Genomic DNA, 15,486 nt, shown 5'->3' with positions numbered 1-15,486 from the left:
CTTAGTTTCTTAAACAAGCTCATTAGCATGTTTTTTAAACAATAAATCATTATCAATCCAAATACCAAGGTATTTGTATGCAGGGACCTGTTCGATTACAGAACCATCCGATGAGTGAATATGGAATCCATCTGATACAATCTTATGAGAACTTGAAAACAACATGTGTTCAGTTGTCCATAAACACGAGTTTTAAAATAAGTAAGGGCTTCCTGCAAAATCGGACTGTAGCCTTGTCACAGCCAGGTCAGCAGTCGGGGTAATTGCATACATAATAGTATCATCCGCATATACATACAATTATTAATTTTTTTACAGATTGTTCAATAGCATTTATATAAATAGTGAAAAGAGCAGGTCCTGGTATCGATAATGCTTCAACAGATAATCATAAAACAGGTGTCAGAGCCCAGGCCATTGCATGATCAACAGTATCAAGCGCTTTTGACAGGTCCACAAACAAGGCAGCACAATAGTTTCTGTGATAGTGCTGTGTCCTGGCCTAAACCTTTTCCATTCGTTAGGAATATTTCCTGATAACAATGTTAGATTTAAGATATGGGTTACTCAGCCAGCAAATGAGGGGGCAGCACACTTGAGCAGACCCTGTGGATTTCTTGGTATCTATAGCAATTAAGGCATCAAGTCCTTATTTTTCTTGTGAATTGCCAAAATGCAAAAACCTCAATACCATTTTCCGAGTCAATCTGCAAAATTCCCAAATTGGCGTTTAGACCACTATTAGAAAAGGGTTAGACGCTCTTTCAAAAAGATAGCCCAGTGAAATAAAATGTGGATTAAATTCGTCAATGTCATTTTTGTCCTTGGGGCCAGAAGCTGAATTAATTTGTTGGGGCAGAGAGGAGGAAGTGCAACCCTTACAGTTTTCCAGAATGTAGCCGGGTTCCCCTTAAAATCAGAAAGAGTGGTTACATAATTATCCGATTTAGCCTTTTTGATCAGTCTTCTACATTGATTCCTCAGATTGCCAATCCAGGCATAAACCTGTGTTCCTGGCCTTGACCCAGGCAACATTTCCCTGATGAATGACTTAGGATGATTCAGGAATGAACCAGGCATTCGATCTACCTTTTAACTCTCCGGGTTTTTAAGGGGGCATGATTATCTACAAGAGTATTGAAGACATTTGCAAAAAAGCTAGAAATTTACAAAAAAGCTTAAAGCTAAAATCAGGTTCAGGGATAGCTGAGATACAATCAAGGTCACTAAAATAAAGATCATGTACAAAAAAAAATGTTCACAAGATTTTTCAAAGTTCCTCACAGTGATGACATTACATCTTTTATTTATTTGACCTTTATTTAACCAGGTAGGCCAGTTGAGAACAAGTGCTCATTTACAACTGCGACCTGGCCAAGATAAAGCAAAGCAGTGCGACAAAAACAACAACACAGAGTTACAACATGGGATAAACAAACATACAGTCAATAACACAATAGAAAATCTGTATACAGTGTGTGCAAATTAAGTAAGGAGGTAAGGCAATAAATAGGCCATAGTGACGAAGTAATTACAATTTAACAATTGACACTGGAGTAATAGATGTGCAGATGAGGATGTACAAGTAGAAATACTGGTGTGCAAAAGAGCAGAAAAAACAAAACAAATATGGGGATGAGGTAGGTGGTAGGTTGGATGGGCTATTTACAGATGGGCTGTGTACAGCTGCAGCAATCGGTAAGCTGCTTGAAGTTAGTGAGGGAGATATAAGTCTCCAACTTCAGTGATTTTTGCAATTCGTTCCAGTCATTGGCAGCAGAGAACTGGAAGGAAAGGCAGCCAAAGAAGGTGTTGGCTTTGGGGACAACCAGTGAAATATACCTGCTGGAGCGCGTGCTACGGGTGGGTGTTGCTATGGTGACCAGTGAGCTGAGATAAGGCGGAGCTTTACCTAGCAAAGACTTATAGATGACCTGGAGCCAGTGGGTTTGGCGGTGAATATATTGCGAGGACCAGCCAACGAGAGCATACAGGTCGCAATGGTGGGTAGTATATGGGGCTTTGGTGACAAAACGGATGGCACTGTGATAGACGGCATCCAATTTGCTGAGTAGAGTGTTGGAAACTATTTTGTAAATGACATTGCCGAAGTCAAGGATTGTCAGGAGAGTCAGTTTTACAAGGGTATGTTTAGTAGCATGAGTGAAGGAGGCTTTGTTGTGAAATAGTGTGACGACCCTCCCACTCTGTCTGCCGTATTCTCTCTCTTTGTTCTTGTTTCCTTATTAGGATGCCTGTGGGCGGAGTTGGGAGGGTCGTCAGCTACATGGGAAACACCTGGGCCCGGGTGTGTCCCAGGATAAAGGCACCTCTTCCACATTCATTGGGAAGACTCTCTCCATGCAGACACCTTGTTGTTTTTGGTTGTGGTATTTTGGTTGTTTGCTTTGGGCACCTTTCAACACTCTGCATTATTACATTCAGGTATGCAAAACACTCACTTACACTACTGATTACTGATTACACACACCATTGTTAATTACTTAGTTACTTTATTTAATAAATATATATTTTGATACTCCTTGTCTCCACGTTGTCTCCCTTTTGTTGCGAACTCTGAGCCGGTTCGTAACAATAGGAAGTCGATTGGAGATTTAATTTTGGATTGGAGATGTTTAATATGAGTCTGGAAGGAGAGTTTACAGTCAAGCCAGACAGCTAGGTATTTATAGTTGTCCACATATTCTAATTCAGAACCGTCCAGAGTAGTGATGCTGGGCGGGCGCTGGCAGCGATCGGTTGAAGAGCATGCATTTAGTTTTACTTGCATTTAAGAGCAGTTGTAGGCCACGGAAGGAGTGTTGTATGGCATCGAAGCTCGTTTGGAGGTTTGTTAACACAGTGTCCCAAAGAAGGGCCAGATGTTTACAGTATGGTGTCATGGATCAAAGAATCACCCACAGCAAGAGCGAGGCTTAGATTTATGCATTTTCACATCTCTGACACCGATAACTGGGTAATGGTCAAAAATCCAGTGGGAAAACCCCACTAGCAACATACTGTATTTATCTGGAGTATTTGTCAAAATCAATCAGGGTAAATGGATGGATCTTTAGGATTCGGCCGTGTAGGCTCAGTTATCAGCTGAGACAGGTTTATTTCAGGGCAAATATCTTTCAGCGTATCAAACACTGGCGTCCTCCAATCAATATTAAAATCACTCTTAATTAATAGTTCAGATTTACCATATTTAGATAGTGATTCAGATAAATTGTTAAGAGCAAATAAGGGTGCAGAGGGAGGGCAATACACTCCTATTAGTACCAGCTGGTTAATATGACCAAGGCCCACATTAAGAACGAGACAATCAAACTGCTTAAGGACAGAGGTAGCAAGAGATAAAGAAATATTTAAATTGTCCTTTGTAAATATGGCAACACCCCCACCTCTGTCAATTCTGTCTGATCTTAAAACATTATAACCAGAGAGAGACAGAGTTCAGCATACAATTATTCAAATAAGTTTCAGAAATTACCGTAATGTCAATTTTGGATTGAGAAGCCAGAATATAAATAAAATATATACACTGCTCAAAAAAATAAAGGGAACACTTAAACAACACAATGTAACTCCAAGTCAATCACACTTCTGTGAAATCAAACTGTCCACTTAGGAAGCAACACTGATTGACAATACATTTCGCATGCTGTTGTGCAAATGGAATAGACAACAGGTGGAAATTATAGGCAATTAGCATGACACCCCCAATAAAGGAGTGGTTCTGCAGGTGGGGACCACAGACCACTTCTCAGTTCCTATGCTTCCTGGCTGATGTTTTGGTCACTTTTGAATGCTGGCGGTGCTTTCACTCTAGTGGTAGCATGAGACGGAGTCTACAACCCACACAAGTGGCTCAGGTAGTGCAGCTCATCCAGGATGGCACATCAATGCGAGCTGTGGCAAGAAGGTTTGCTGTGTCTGTCAGCGTAGTGTCCAGAGCATGGAGGCGCTACCAGGAGACAGGCCAGTACATCAGGAGACGTGGAGGAGGCCAACAACCCAGCAGCAGGACCGCTATCTCCGCCTTTGTGCAAGGAGGAGCAGGAGAAGCACTGCCAGAGCCCTGCAAAATGACCTCCATCAGGCCACAAATGTGCATGTGTCTGCTCAAACGGTCAGAAACAGACTCCAGGAGGGCCCGACGTCCACAGGTGGGGGTTGTGCTTACAGCCCAACACCGTGCAGGACGTTTGGCATTTGCCAGAGAACACCAAGATTGGCAAATTCGCCACTGGCACCCTGTGCTCTTCACAGATGAAAGCAGGTTCACACTGAGCACATGTGACAGACGTGCAGAGTCTGGAGACGCCGTGGAGAACGTTCTGCTGCCTGCAACATCCTCCAGCATGACCGGTTTGGCGGTGGGTCAGTCATGGTGTGGGGTGGCATTTCTTTGGGGGGCCGCACAGCCCTCCATGTGCTCGCCAGAGGTAGCCTGACTGCCATTAGGTACCGAGATGAGATCCTCAGACCCCTTGTGAGACCATATGCTGTTGCGGTTGGCCCTGGGTTCCTCCTAATGCAAGACAATGCTAGACCTCACGTGGCTGGAGTGTGTCAGCAGTTCCTGCAAGAGGAAGGCATTGATGCTATGGACTGGCCCGCCCGTTCCCCAGACCTGAGTCCAATTGAGCACATCTGGGACATCATGTCTCACTCCATCCACCAACGCCACGTTGCACCACAGACTGTCCAGGAGTTGGCGGATGCTTTAGTCCAGGTCTGGGAGGAGATCCCTCAGGAGACCATCTGCCACCTCATCAGGAGCATGCCCAGGCGTTGTAGGGAGGTCATACAGGCACGTGGAGGCCACACACACTACTGAGCCTCATTTTGACTTGTTTTAAGGACTTTACATCAAAGTTGGATCAGCCTGTAGTGTGGTTTTTCACTTTAATTTTGAGTGTGACTCCAAATCCAGACCTCCATGGGTTGATAAGTTGGATTTCCATTGATTATTTTTGTGTGATTTTTTTGGCAGCACATTCAACTATGTAAAGAAAAAAGTATTTAATAAGATTATTTCTTTCATTCAGATCTAGGATATGTTGTTTAAGTGTTCCCATTATTTTTTTGAGCAGTATATTTTAAAATCAAACTTCTGGCATTTACATTAATGAAATTTAAATATGTTTTATTTATTTAACTAGGCAAGTCAGTTAAGAACACCTGTTGGGGCTCGGGGGCAGTATTGAGACATTTTGAAAAAAATATGTGCCCATTTTTAACTGCCTCCTACACCAACTCAGAAGCTAGGATATGCATATTATTAACACATTCGGATAGAAAACACTCTGAATTTTCTAAAACAGTTTGAATGGTGTCTGTAAGTATAACAAAACTCATATTGCAGGCAAAAACCTGTGAAAAATAGATTAAAAAAAAATGTGAATTTTGTGACTGTACTATTTAGTGTCTTTGTTTTATAGATACCATAGTGAGAAAGGATTCATTTCGCAACACCTACGGCTTCCACTAGATGTCAACGATCTTTATAAAGTTGTTTGAAGCGTCTATGATAAACAGAGAGCAAATTAGAATCCAAGGAAGTTGACATGTCATCACTTCATTTTTTTGCGCCTGCGCATAAATCTGAGAAGCGTGAGTTTGTCATCATTGTTTATCTAGACATAGGATAGGTTGTGTGAAAATATTACTGATGTTTAACGTTAAAAATGGACCAAAAGATTAATGCTAAACAACATTTGACATGTTTGAACGAACGTTAATAGATTATTTACTAGGTTTTTTTAGCTTTTCGGCGTGATTTTACACTCCCCCCACCACGTTTTGTGGGAGCATAATGAACGCTAAGTACTTGGTGTTATTTGGACATAAATTATGAACTTTGTCAAAAGAAACCACATTTGTTCCGGACCTGGGATGCCTTCCGGACCTGGGATGCCTGCCTTCTGATGGAGATAATCAAAGGTAAGGGGATATTTACAATGTAAATTATCGATTTTAGATGATGCTAACTGTATAGCATAGCCTGTTGTTCTTAGCATAGCACCCCGTTTATTGCAAAATGTGATTTCCCAGTAAAGTTATTTTGAGATCTGGCCATTCGGTAGCAATTACGAGATGATAATATATTATTCTTTGAATGACAATATTATAATTTACCAATGTTTTCGAATAGTAATTTTGTTATGTTCACCGGAAGCATTTCAGAGAAGAAAAAAATCTGAATTTCACGCTACTGTAAAATGCTGTTTTTGGAAATAAATATGAACTTGATGGAACAAAAAATGCATGTATTGTATAACATAATGTCCTAGGAGTGTCATCTGATGGAGATTGACAAAGGTTAGTACATAATTCTAGCTGGTTTCTGCTTTTGGTGACGCCTGACCTTGAATTGAAAATGGATGTTTGTACTTTTGTGGCTATGTACTGTCCTAACATAATCTAACTTTATGCTTTTGCCGTAAAGCCTCTTTGAAAATCGAACAATGTGGTTAGATTAAGGAGATGTTTATCTTTTAAATTGTGTAAAATAGTTGATTGTTTGAGAAATTGAAATTATTAGATTTTTGATGTTTTGAATTTCCAGCCTTGTTAGCAATCCCAACTCGGGGTTCATTGCTAACCTGTAGCCCCAACAGGTTAAGAACAAATTCTTATTTACAATGACGGCCTACCCCGGCCAAATCTGGGCCAATTGTGCGCCGCCCTATGGGACTCCCAAAAACAGCCGGTTGTGATACAGCCTGCTGTGAATCCTTAAAGAGATGGCTGGGGCTGGCTTAAGAGTGTATGAACAATGCTGAATGTGTGTAGACAAAGAAGAGCTCTCCAGTAGGTACCAAAACTTTCAAGGGCCATTTTCTCAAAAGCAGGGTTACAAGTTTATCAACTTTCATAGCAGAATTACTTTCCCATTGTTCCTCAAATGCAGTGTATGATATACCATGTTGTAGCTCTGTCTCTGCGTTTATCCAATTTAAAAAACACAATTTCAAATGTTGTTACATAAGACTGAATTAAGGCGGTTGGTCACAAATGGTCAGTCATCCAAACAATGTCATAAATCATGATTGAGTCATCACGCTGTGCTCCCACACCAGCCAGTCACCAGTCGCGAGTATCAACTTCTCTCATTCTTCCACTACATGACTGCCGTGAGAGTGATATGCACAGTATCGAACTGCAGCCCCCCAAACGATTCATGTTTAGGTATGTTTGGGTTCTACAAAGCTGTGCCCACATAACATTCAATATTCAATTAATTGCATTAATTCTTGCACCATGCGATCAATTATCAGTTCTAAACATGTATTTTTCTTCTCTATTCTCTATTGTTGGATATCCTCACTCCAATATGAATTACACATCACTTTGCAAGCCAGCATAATGTGACTTGTAGGCTTGATGTGGCTTGTTCAAGACCACTTTGCTAGGGTGTAACTAGGCCCTTGAATAAAGGCCTTTTGATATACACTGAGTGTAAAAAACATTAGGAACACATTTCCATGACATACTGACCAGGTGAATCCATGATCCCTTATTGATGTCATTTGTTAAATCCAATCAGTGTAGATGAAGGGGAGGAGACAGGTTAAAGAAGGATTTTTAAGCCTTTAGACAATTGAGATGGATTGTGTATGTTTGCCATTCAGAGGGTGAATGGGCAAGACAAACGATTTAAGTGCCTTTGAAACGGGTATGGTAGTAGGTGCCAGACGCACAGTTTGGTATGTCAAGAACAGCACCGCCCTATGGGACTCCCGATCACGGCCGGTTGTGATACAGCCCGGGATCAAACCAGGGTCTGTAGTGACGCCACTAGCACTGAGATGCAATGCCTTAGACCGCTGTGCCACTCGGGAAGCAATGGAGTCAATATGAGCCAGCATCTCTGAAGAATGCTTTCGACACCTTGTTGAGTCCATGTTCAATCAAATTGAGGCTGTTCTGATGGCAATAGGGGGTGCAACTCAATATTAGGAAGGTGTTCCTAATGTTTTGTACACTGTATGTAATGTATTGTCATATAGAGTTTAAAGATAACAATCACTTTGAAAACCATACAAAAACTATGTCTCTGTTGCTAACAAATGGTAACTACAATTCACTATAAATGCAAGGCACTCTGGGAAATATGCAAATAAGGTAGACTCGATTCTTAAACTGAATTCCATATTCACTCAACCTAAAATTCAAAGTTGAGTGAACATACAATTCAACTTGAGAATATATGTAGGTTCAGCTATATGGCCACATGTTGAGCAAACTCACAAACCTATTGCAGCTGGTTGCCTTACACTTACAGTTGTACGTTGAATCAAAGTCACTACTATTTTGTTGAGCAAACTCACAATCCTATTGCAGCTGGTTGCCATACAATTGTATGTTCAATCAACATATATATATATTTTTACAGTGTGCTACTACAGTCATACCTGTCTCACAGTGGAGTCCCGTGAAGCCTGAGGGGCAGACACAGGTGTTGGGCGACACACAGGTACCTCCGCTCCTACACCCCTCCTCGCAGAATGCTGGAAAGAAAGAGAGAGAAAGTAGAGAGAGAGATAGAGAAAGAAGCAGGGAGAGCGAGAGAGAGAGAGAAGCACCAACATCAGGCTACTGAAAGACAGGCTGGCTCTGTTAGAGGAATGAGTTACTGAGCTAAAGGAGCAGCATCCCAGCTACACCAGCTCCAGCCCAGACACAGAGCTTCTACAGGACCAGATCAACCAGCGCAGGACCCAACTGAAGAACCAGGAGTTGAGAGAGAGCCTTACCAGAGCGCTTGAGGAGGTAAAAGGAAGGAGAGAGCTAGTGCAGGTAAAGGAAGAGATGGCAAAGGAGTTCTGTCAATAAGAGGGGGCTGCAGCACAGAGAACAGACTATAGAGACTCCTAGAGAGAAGCTGCAGCCCCTCACCACCCCCCATACCGACTGCCCTTTACCCACACCCCCAGTCAGCAAGGAGGCTCACATGGGGACACGTACTACAGAGAGAAGCTCTCTAGCCCCCCGTGACACACCCCTCCTTGTACACAGGACCTGTGTACCCCAGCCCCAGCCCTACACCGTAAACCCACTACTCTGGTAAAAACCCACTGAGGTGACCATCCTCATTGACTCAAATGGGAAATTCATCCAAGAGGATAAACTCTTCCACCACTACAAGGTGTCCAAAATATGGTGCCCAGAAACGCAGGATGACTTTGGCACACCAGGCCACACTATTATTCACACCGGCACAAACAACCTGTGAGAGGAGCAGGAGAGAGTAGGCAGCCTGGTCAACAGAGTAGCAGAGAGGGCCTCTGAGTAGTTCTCCAACTCCCACATCACCATCTCCTCTGCTGCCCGGCAAAGACTTTCATCACCGTACCATTCAAAAAGTCAATGCTGACATCACCAGAGGGTGTGGCTTACTCACGAACATGCAAGTTCTTCACCACCCAACAGTCACCCCAGAGCACCTCCATGACCACTCCCACCTGAGGAAGCAGACAGTAGCGATGGTTGCCATGTCTCTAAAGGAAGTAGCACTTGGTAGACCACACCCCATACCGCACTAGACAGAGGAACACCCAGAGACCCCTACCAAACCAATGCACCACCAAGGAGCCCCAGGCCCACTCAACGCCCCATCAGACCCAGAGCACCCCACAGGCCCCACCCACCACCAGAGCATCACCACCTCCATCGGCGCAGCCAGACTGGAGCAGTCCCAGCTTACTACCCCACACCAGACCACCACCTCTACCAGACCAGAGAGGCAGCCCCCGGCCCAGACCTGGCCCCCCTCCCCTCCACAGGGCCCAACAGCAGGACCAGCGCAGCTATGCGGAGGCCCTCAGAGGACAGGAGAATTCTGTAGGATTGAGTGAGATTTAACAGCTCCTCCAATACATCTGCTCTAAACGCACGCTGCACGCATGCACGTACACAGCTATTGTACTAAAAGTTGACTTGTTCACTGAATAAAAAAAATGTAACCATGGATAACAGCAAACATTTGTTCTCTCTCACTCTTAACAACTTAGTAGTTACTGTATTTCTGCTATTCCTTCTTTTTGCAGCATGTGGAACATTCAGGGCATGAACTCAACCTTTGGAATGGAGTTTAAAAAACTATTTAACGATGTTGAATTAATCATTCTTCAGGAGACATGGTGTAAGGTAGACATTGTCACTCACTGTTCCATAGGCTACAGAGAGGTAATTGTGCCATTACAGAAACACAGCTCTGTTAATAGAAGCAGTCTCTGGAGTGTTGATCATTTGGTACAAATCCGAACTACAAAATCGAATTGATTCTCAAAATTGGTAAATACCACATTTGGTTAAAACTGAAAAATGAACTTGTACTTGTAATATGTGTTCCTTTGCACAATATATATCCCCCCTCAGAATCCCCATATTACTCAGAGGAGATATTCCCCACCCTTGTGGAAGAGACATGCCATTTCCAGGCCCAGGGAAATATGCTCATCTGTGGGGACACAAATGCGCGCACAGGAACACTACTTGTCCTAACGACCACACGAGGGAACAGCTTTATTACAGGCCATACTGTTTCTAACTGTTTTAATCTTCCCCATAGAAACAACAGTGAAAGCACCATCAACAAAAACGGAAGGGATCTGTTGCAGCTCTGTCGAAGCAGTATAAAACATCAACAATATATTCAGGCTAACGGCAAAAGAAGCACAACTGCAATTGATTAAAAACATTTTTTTTTCAAAGACACCAGATGACAACTGGATTTGATGCAGATTGTAAAATTATGAGGAAAAAACTTGGAACACTATCAAACCAAAAGCACAGAGACCCAAATAATGGTGAATTAAGCCTTAATTACTGTTAAACTTTAACTCTATAAATGTACAGTCAGAAACAAAAAAGCACAGGACAACAGCAAGCAGCTGACACTAATTGGAAAGACCATAAACGCAAACAACTTCTGGCCATATTTTAAAAACCTACAAAAAAATCGAAACTAGAGGAATTAGCGATACAAAATGATGACATTTGAACAGCCCATATTAAAACACTCTACAACACCGTTCAAACTGATGCAAACGCAGAACAATGACAAATTCATGAGAGGTTGAATGGCTTACAAAAAGCTATAAAGGACAATCAAAATCTATTGGACTCCCCAATTACGGACCTGATGACATCCTAAATGAGATGCTCAAATTCACTAGTGCAAAATTTCAATTGGCTATATTAAAACTGTTTAATTTGATCCTGAGTGTAGGTTATTTCCCTGATATCTGGAATCAAGTACTCATAACCCCAAAATTTAAGAACAGAGACAAATTTGACCCTAACAATTAGAGGCATTTGTGTGAACAGTAACCTGGGAAAGGTTTTCTGTAGTATCATAAATGTAAGAGTTCTAAACGTCCTTAATATGCACAATGTCTTGGGTAAAAACCAAATTGGATTTATACCAAAACATCCCACGACCGATTATATTTACACCCTACACACCCTGATAGATAAACATATCCACCAAAATGTACGCTTGCTTTATCAACTTCCAAAACCAATTTGATTCTATTTGGCATACAGGACTGTTCTACAAAGTTATTGAAAATGGTGTAGGTGGTAAAACATATGACAATTAAATCAATGTACTGTTCAATATTTACATCAATGAATTTCCCACTTTTCTAGAAAAATCCTCAGCCCCTGGTGTTAGTCTCCACAATTCAGAGGTTAAATGCCTGTTCTTCGCAGATGACTTGTGCCTGCTGTCACCCACAGCGCATGGCCTACAGCAGAGCTTGGACCTGGTAGAGCAGTACTGCCAGACCTGGGTACTGGCAGTAAACCCCCAAAAGACAAAAATAATGATTTTCCAGAGAAGGTCCAGATCTCAGGGAATTAGGCCAAAGTTCTCAATTGCTACAAAAAACAGAGAGTACTGCACACACTACAATTACTTAGGTTTAAAAATAAGCTCAACTGGACACCATAATGAGGCAGTGAATGAACAGAGAGAAAGCATGAAGGGCATTCTACGCCATTAAAAAACAATTGAAATGATAATACCTATTCAAATTTGGCTAAAACTAATTGAATGTGTCATTGAACCAATTGCAACTTATGCCAGTGAGATGTGGGGTCCACTTGCAAAACAAGATATCACACAATGGGGCAAACACCCAATTGAAATCCTGCATGTAGAGTTTTGTAAGATTCTGCTACACGAAACCTACAAACAATGCATGCAGGGCAGAATTAGGCCAATATCCACTTATAATAAAAACTCAATAAAGAGCAATTAATTTTTGGAAACATCTCAAATACAGTGACCCCCTCTCATACCAAGGCCTGCAATGCCCAGAGCTGAGCAAAGAAAATAGTCCTCTCATCCAGCTGGTCCTGGGGCTGAGTTCACAAACCTGTTCTACTAACACACTGAAGCCTCAGGACCAGAACATCCAATCAATCAGAGCTAGATAGAAAAAGGGCATGGTAGAGGAAGGGAAGGCTGGGTTCTGTAAGCACTTAGTGACACCATTGTGCAAAAAAAGTTAGTGGAGAAAAGTTTGACAGTGTGCAGGTCTCAATTTCTTTCAGTAAGTTTAATTAATGACAGGATTTGAAGGATGAGTCTAAATGGGAAAAAAACTCTTTATAGTGTTGTGTGTGTACACGTTTTACTGCATGTGTGCGTGTACACACACACTACATAAACACACAGGCCTCCTCACACAGGCCCCCTCACCATCCATTTGCTCACATAATGATCACCCCGGTTTCAGTATAAAAGCATTCTAAATATACAAACTGATACATCAGTGCAATAAACAACCATGCAGCACTGTGCCAAAACCCATTAGTGCTGTTCATTTGACTGGATCCCCTTAGAAATAAGTTATATCAGGCCCCTCATTGAGAGCCTGATTGTACTAATACACCTCGCACTTTTAGAATGAATGACACTTATATTGACTCAGTGTATCTACTTGTCTAATTATAATTTTACTGCAATCAGCATAAATGGGGTGTAAGGGAGAGATTCCCTCCCCCACAGCAGCTCCAGTGACCTCCAGCTCAACCATCCCACTGCCTACCTGAGCCTGTTGCTGATTCACTACTTTTGGAGACACGCTTATATACACAGCTTTGCTATTTGACTTTCGATTAGAGTCCTAGATTGCTTTCCAGCACCGGGTGGTGTAGGAACCGACTGAATCATCACAGCTCCTTGAAAATTGGCCCGTTCATGCTTGTTGAGCGACCAATGGAAATTCCTGTAATTCCGAGTTCCTCCAAATCCACCAAACAAATAATTGCATTACGATTCCACGCTAGGAAATGGAATTGACTTAATTAGTGCTGGGATGACTGTTGCACATCCCTTTAATGTGCTGTATTAAGAGATTGTCAGCCCTCTTCCTTATGATCCTTATCTCTAATTGGAAGCATAAATTAGGGGGTCAGACGGAGAGGGGAAAGCCAAGCCCGACCGACTCGCTCTGTTCAAACACAAATTAATGTCGGAGGAGAGCAGGGAGAGCACGGTCAGATTTTATAGAGTGGTCCCAGATATATTATCATAAATACATTCGTCAGTAGTAATGGAGGCGTGTCAGCAGTCATTTACATCAGTGGTATAAAGTACTTACCCCAAAAAACTACTTAAGTAGTATTTTTACTTATCTGTACTTTACTATTTATATTTTTGACAAGTTTTACTTCACTACATTCCTATAGAAAATACTGTACTCCATACATTTTCCCTGACAACCAAAAGTAATTGTTCAATTCTCAATGCTTAGCAGGACCAGAAAATTGTGAAATTCACACACTTATCAAGAGAACACATGGTCATCCCTACTGCCTATGGTCTGGCAGACTCACTAAACACAAATGCATCTTTTGTAAATAATGTCTTGGTGTTGGAGTGTGCCCCTGTGTCACGTCCTGGCCAGTATATAAGGTTAATTGTTTTGTAGTTTGGTCAGGGCGTGGCAGGGGGTATTTGTTTTATGTGGTTCGGGGTGGTGTGTTTTGTGTAAAGGGTGTTTGATTTAGTAATTCCGGGTTTTGGTTTATGTTTAGTAATTCTATGGTTAGTCTAGGTTGTGTGTTTCTATGTTTGGTTGATTGGGGTTGGGACTCTCAGTTGAAGGCAGGTGTTGTCTATCTGCCTTTGATTGAGAGTCCCATATATTAGGGTGTGTTTGTATGTGTGATTTGTGGGTGATTATTCTGTGTATAGCCTTGTGCCTTACCAGACTGTTTATTTGTCGAGTGTTCGTTTTTTGTGTTTTGTATGTTCGGTTTTGAAGATAATTAAAAATCAAGATGAGCATTCACGTACCTGCTGCGTTTTGGTCCTCATTCACCGACAACAACTGTGACAGAATCACCCACCACCAAAGGACCAAGCAGCAGAGGAAGGAGCAGACGGAGTTCGAGTTGGACTGGCGGGAGAAGTGGACTTGGGAGGAAGTTCTGGACGGGGCCGGACCTTGGTACCAGGCTGGGGATTATCGACGCCCGCAGTGGGAAATTGAGGCAGCCAAGCCAGAGAGGCGGTGGTACGAGGCCAAGTACGCGCTGAAGGAGAAGCACGAGAGGCACCCCCAAGAAAATTTTTGGGGGGGGGCACACGGGTAGTTTGGCTAGGCGTAAGAAGAGCCGGAAGCCAGCTACTCGTGGTTATATGGAGGAGCGTATGGGGTGGAGAGCGCTATGTTTCGCTGAGGAGCGCACTATCTCACCCATACGCACGCACAGTCCGGTGCGCGTTATTCCAGCCCCTCGCAGGTGCCGTGCTAGAGCGGGCATCCAGCCTGGTAGGAGGATGCCTGCGCAGCGCATCTGGTCGCCGGTACGCCTCCGAGGACCAGGCTACCCAACTCCCGCTCTACGCACGGCTACCATCAGGCCCCTGCACAGCCCAGTCTGCCCTGTACGAGCACCCCGCTCGTACAGGGCTACTAGTTCCATCCAGCCAAGGCGGGTTGTGCAGGAGGTAAGATCTAGACCGGCTGTGCGCCTCCATAGCCCTGGGTTTCCAGCTCCTGTCTCTCGTGCGGACCCGGAAGTGCGTCAACCCAGTCCGACTCGTCCTGTTCCCGCTCCCCGCACTAGCCTGGAGGTGCGTGTACATAATCTGGTAAGCCCAGTACCAGCACCACGCACCAGGCTACAAGTGCGTCAACCCAGCCTCGCCAGTCAACAGTCTTCATCAGAGCTGCCCGCCAGTCAACAGTCATCATCAGAGCTGCCCGCCAGTCAACAGTCATCATCAGAGCTGCCCGCCAGTCAACAGTCATCGTCAGAGCTGCCCGCCAGTCAACAGTCATCGTCAGAGCTGCCCGCCAGTCAACAGTCATCGTCAGAGCTGCCCGCCAGTCAACAGTCATCGTCAGAGCTGCCCGCCAGTCAACAGTCATCGTCAGAGCTGCCCGCCAGTCAACAGTCATCGTCAGAGCTGCCCGCCAGTCAACAGTCATCGTCAGAGCTGCCCGCCAG

General features: G+C 43.4%; 1 protein-coding gene across 1 annotated transcript in view; it reads right to left on the bottom strand.

Moving 5' to 3' along the window:
- LOC106587057 (protein kinase C-binding protein NELL1) overlaps positions 1–15,486 on the bottom strand; it is a 493,867-nt gene that overhangs the window by 34,858 nt on the left and 443,523 nt on the right. Inside the window, exon 15 of the mRNA XM_014174942.2 lies at positions 8,427–8,522. Within this exon, the coding sequence (XP_014030417.2) occupies positions 8,427–8,522 (96 nt within the window). The remainder of the gene's footprint in view (positions 1–8,426; positions 8,523–15,486) is intronic.

Source organism: Salmo salar, chromosome ssa26 (assembly GCF_905237065.1).
Source record: "Salmo salar chromosome ssa26, Ssal_v3.1, whole genome shotgun sequence".
Taxonomy (NCBI): Eukaryota; Metazoa; Chordata; class Actinopteri; order Salmoniformes; family Salmonidae; genus Salmo; species Salmo salar.
Note: the sequence above shows the minus strand (reverse complement) of the source record. Positions and strands in the feature narration are given on the sequence as shown.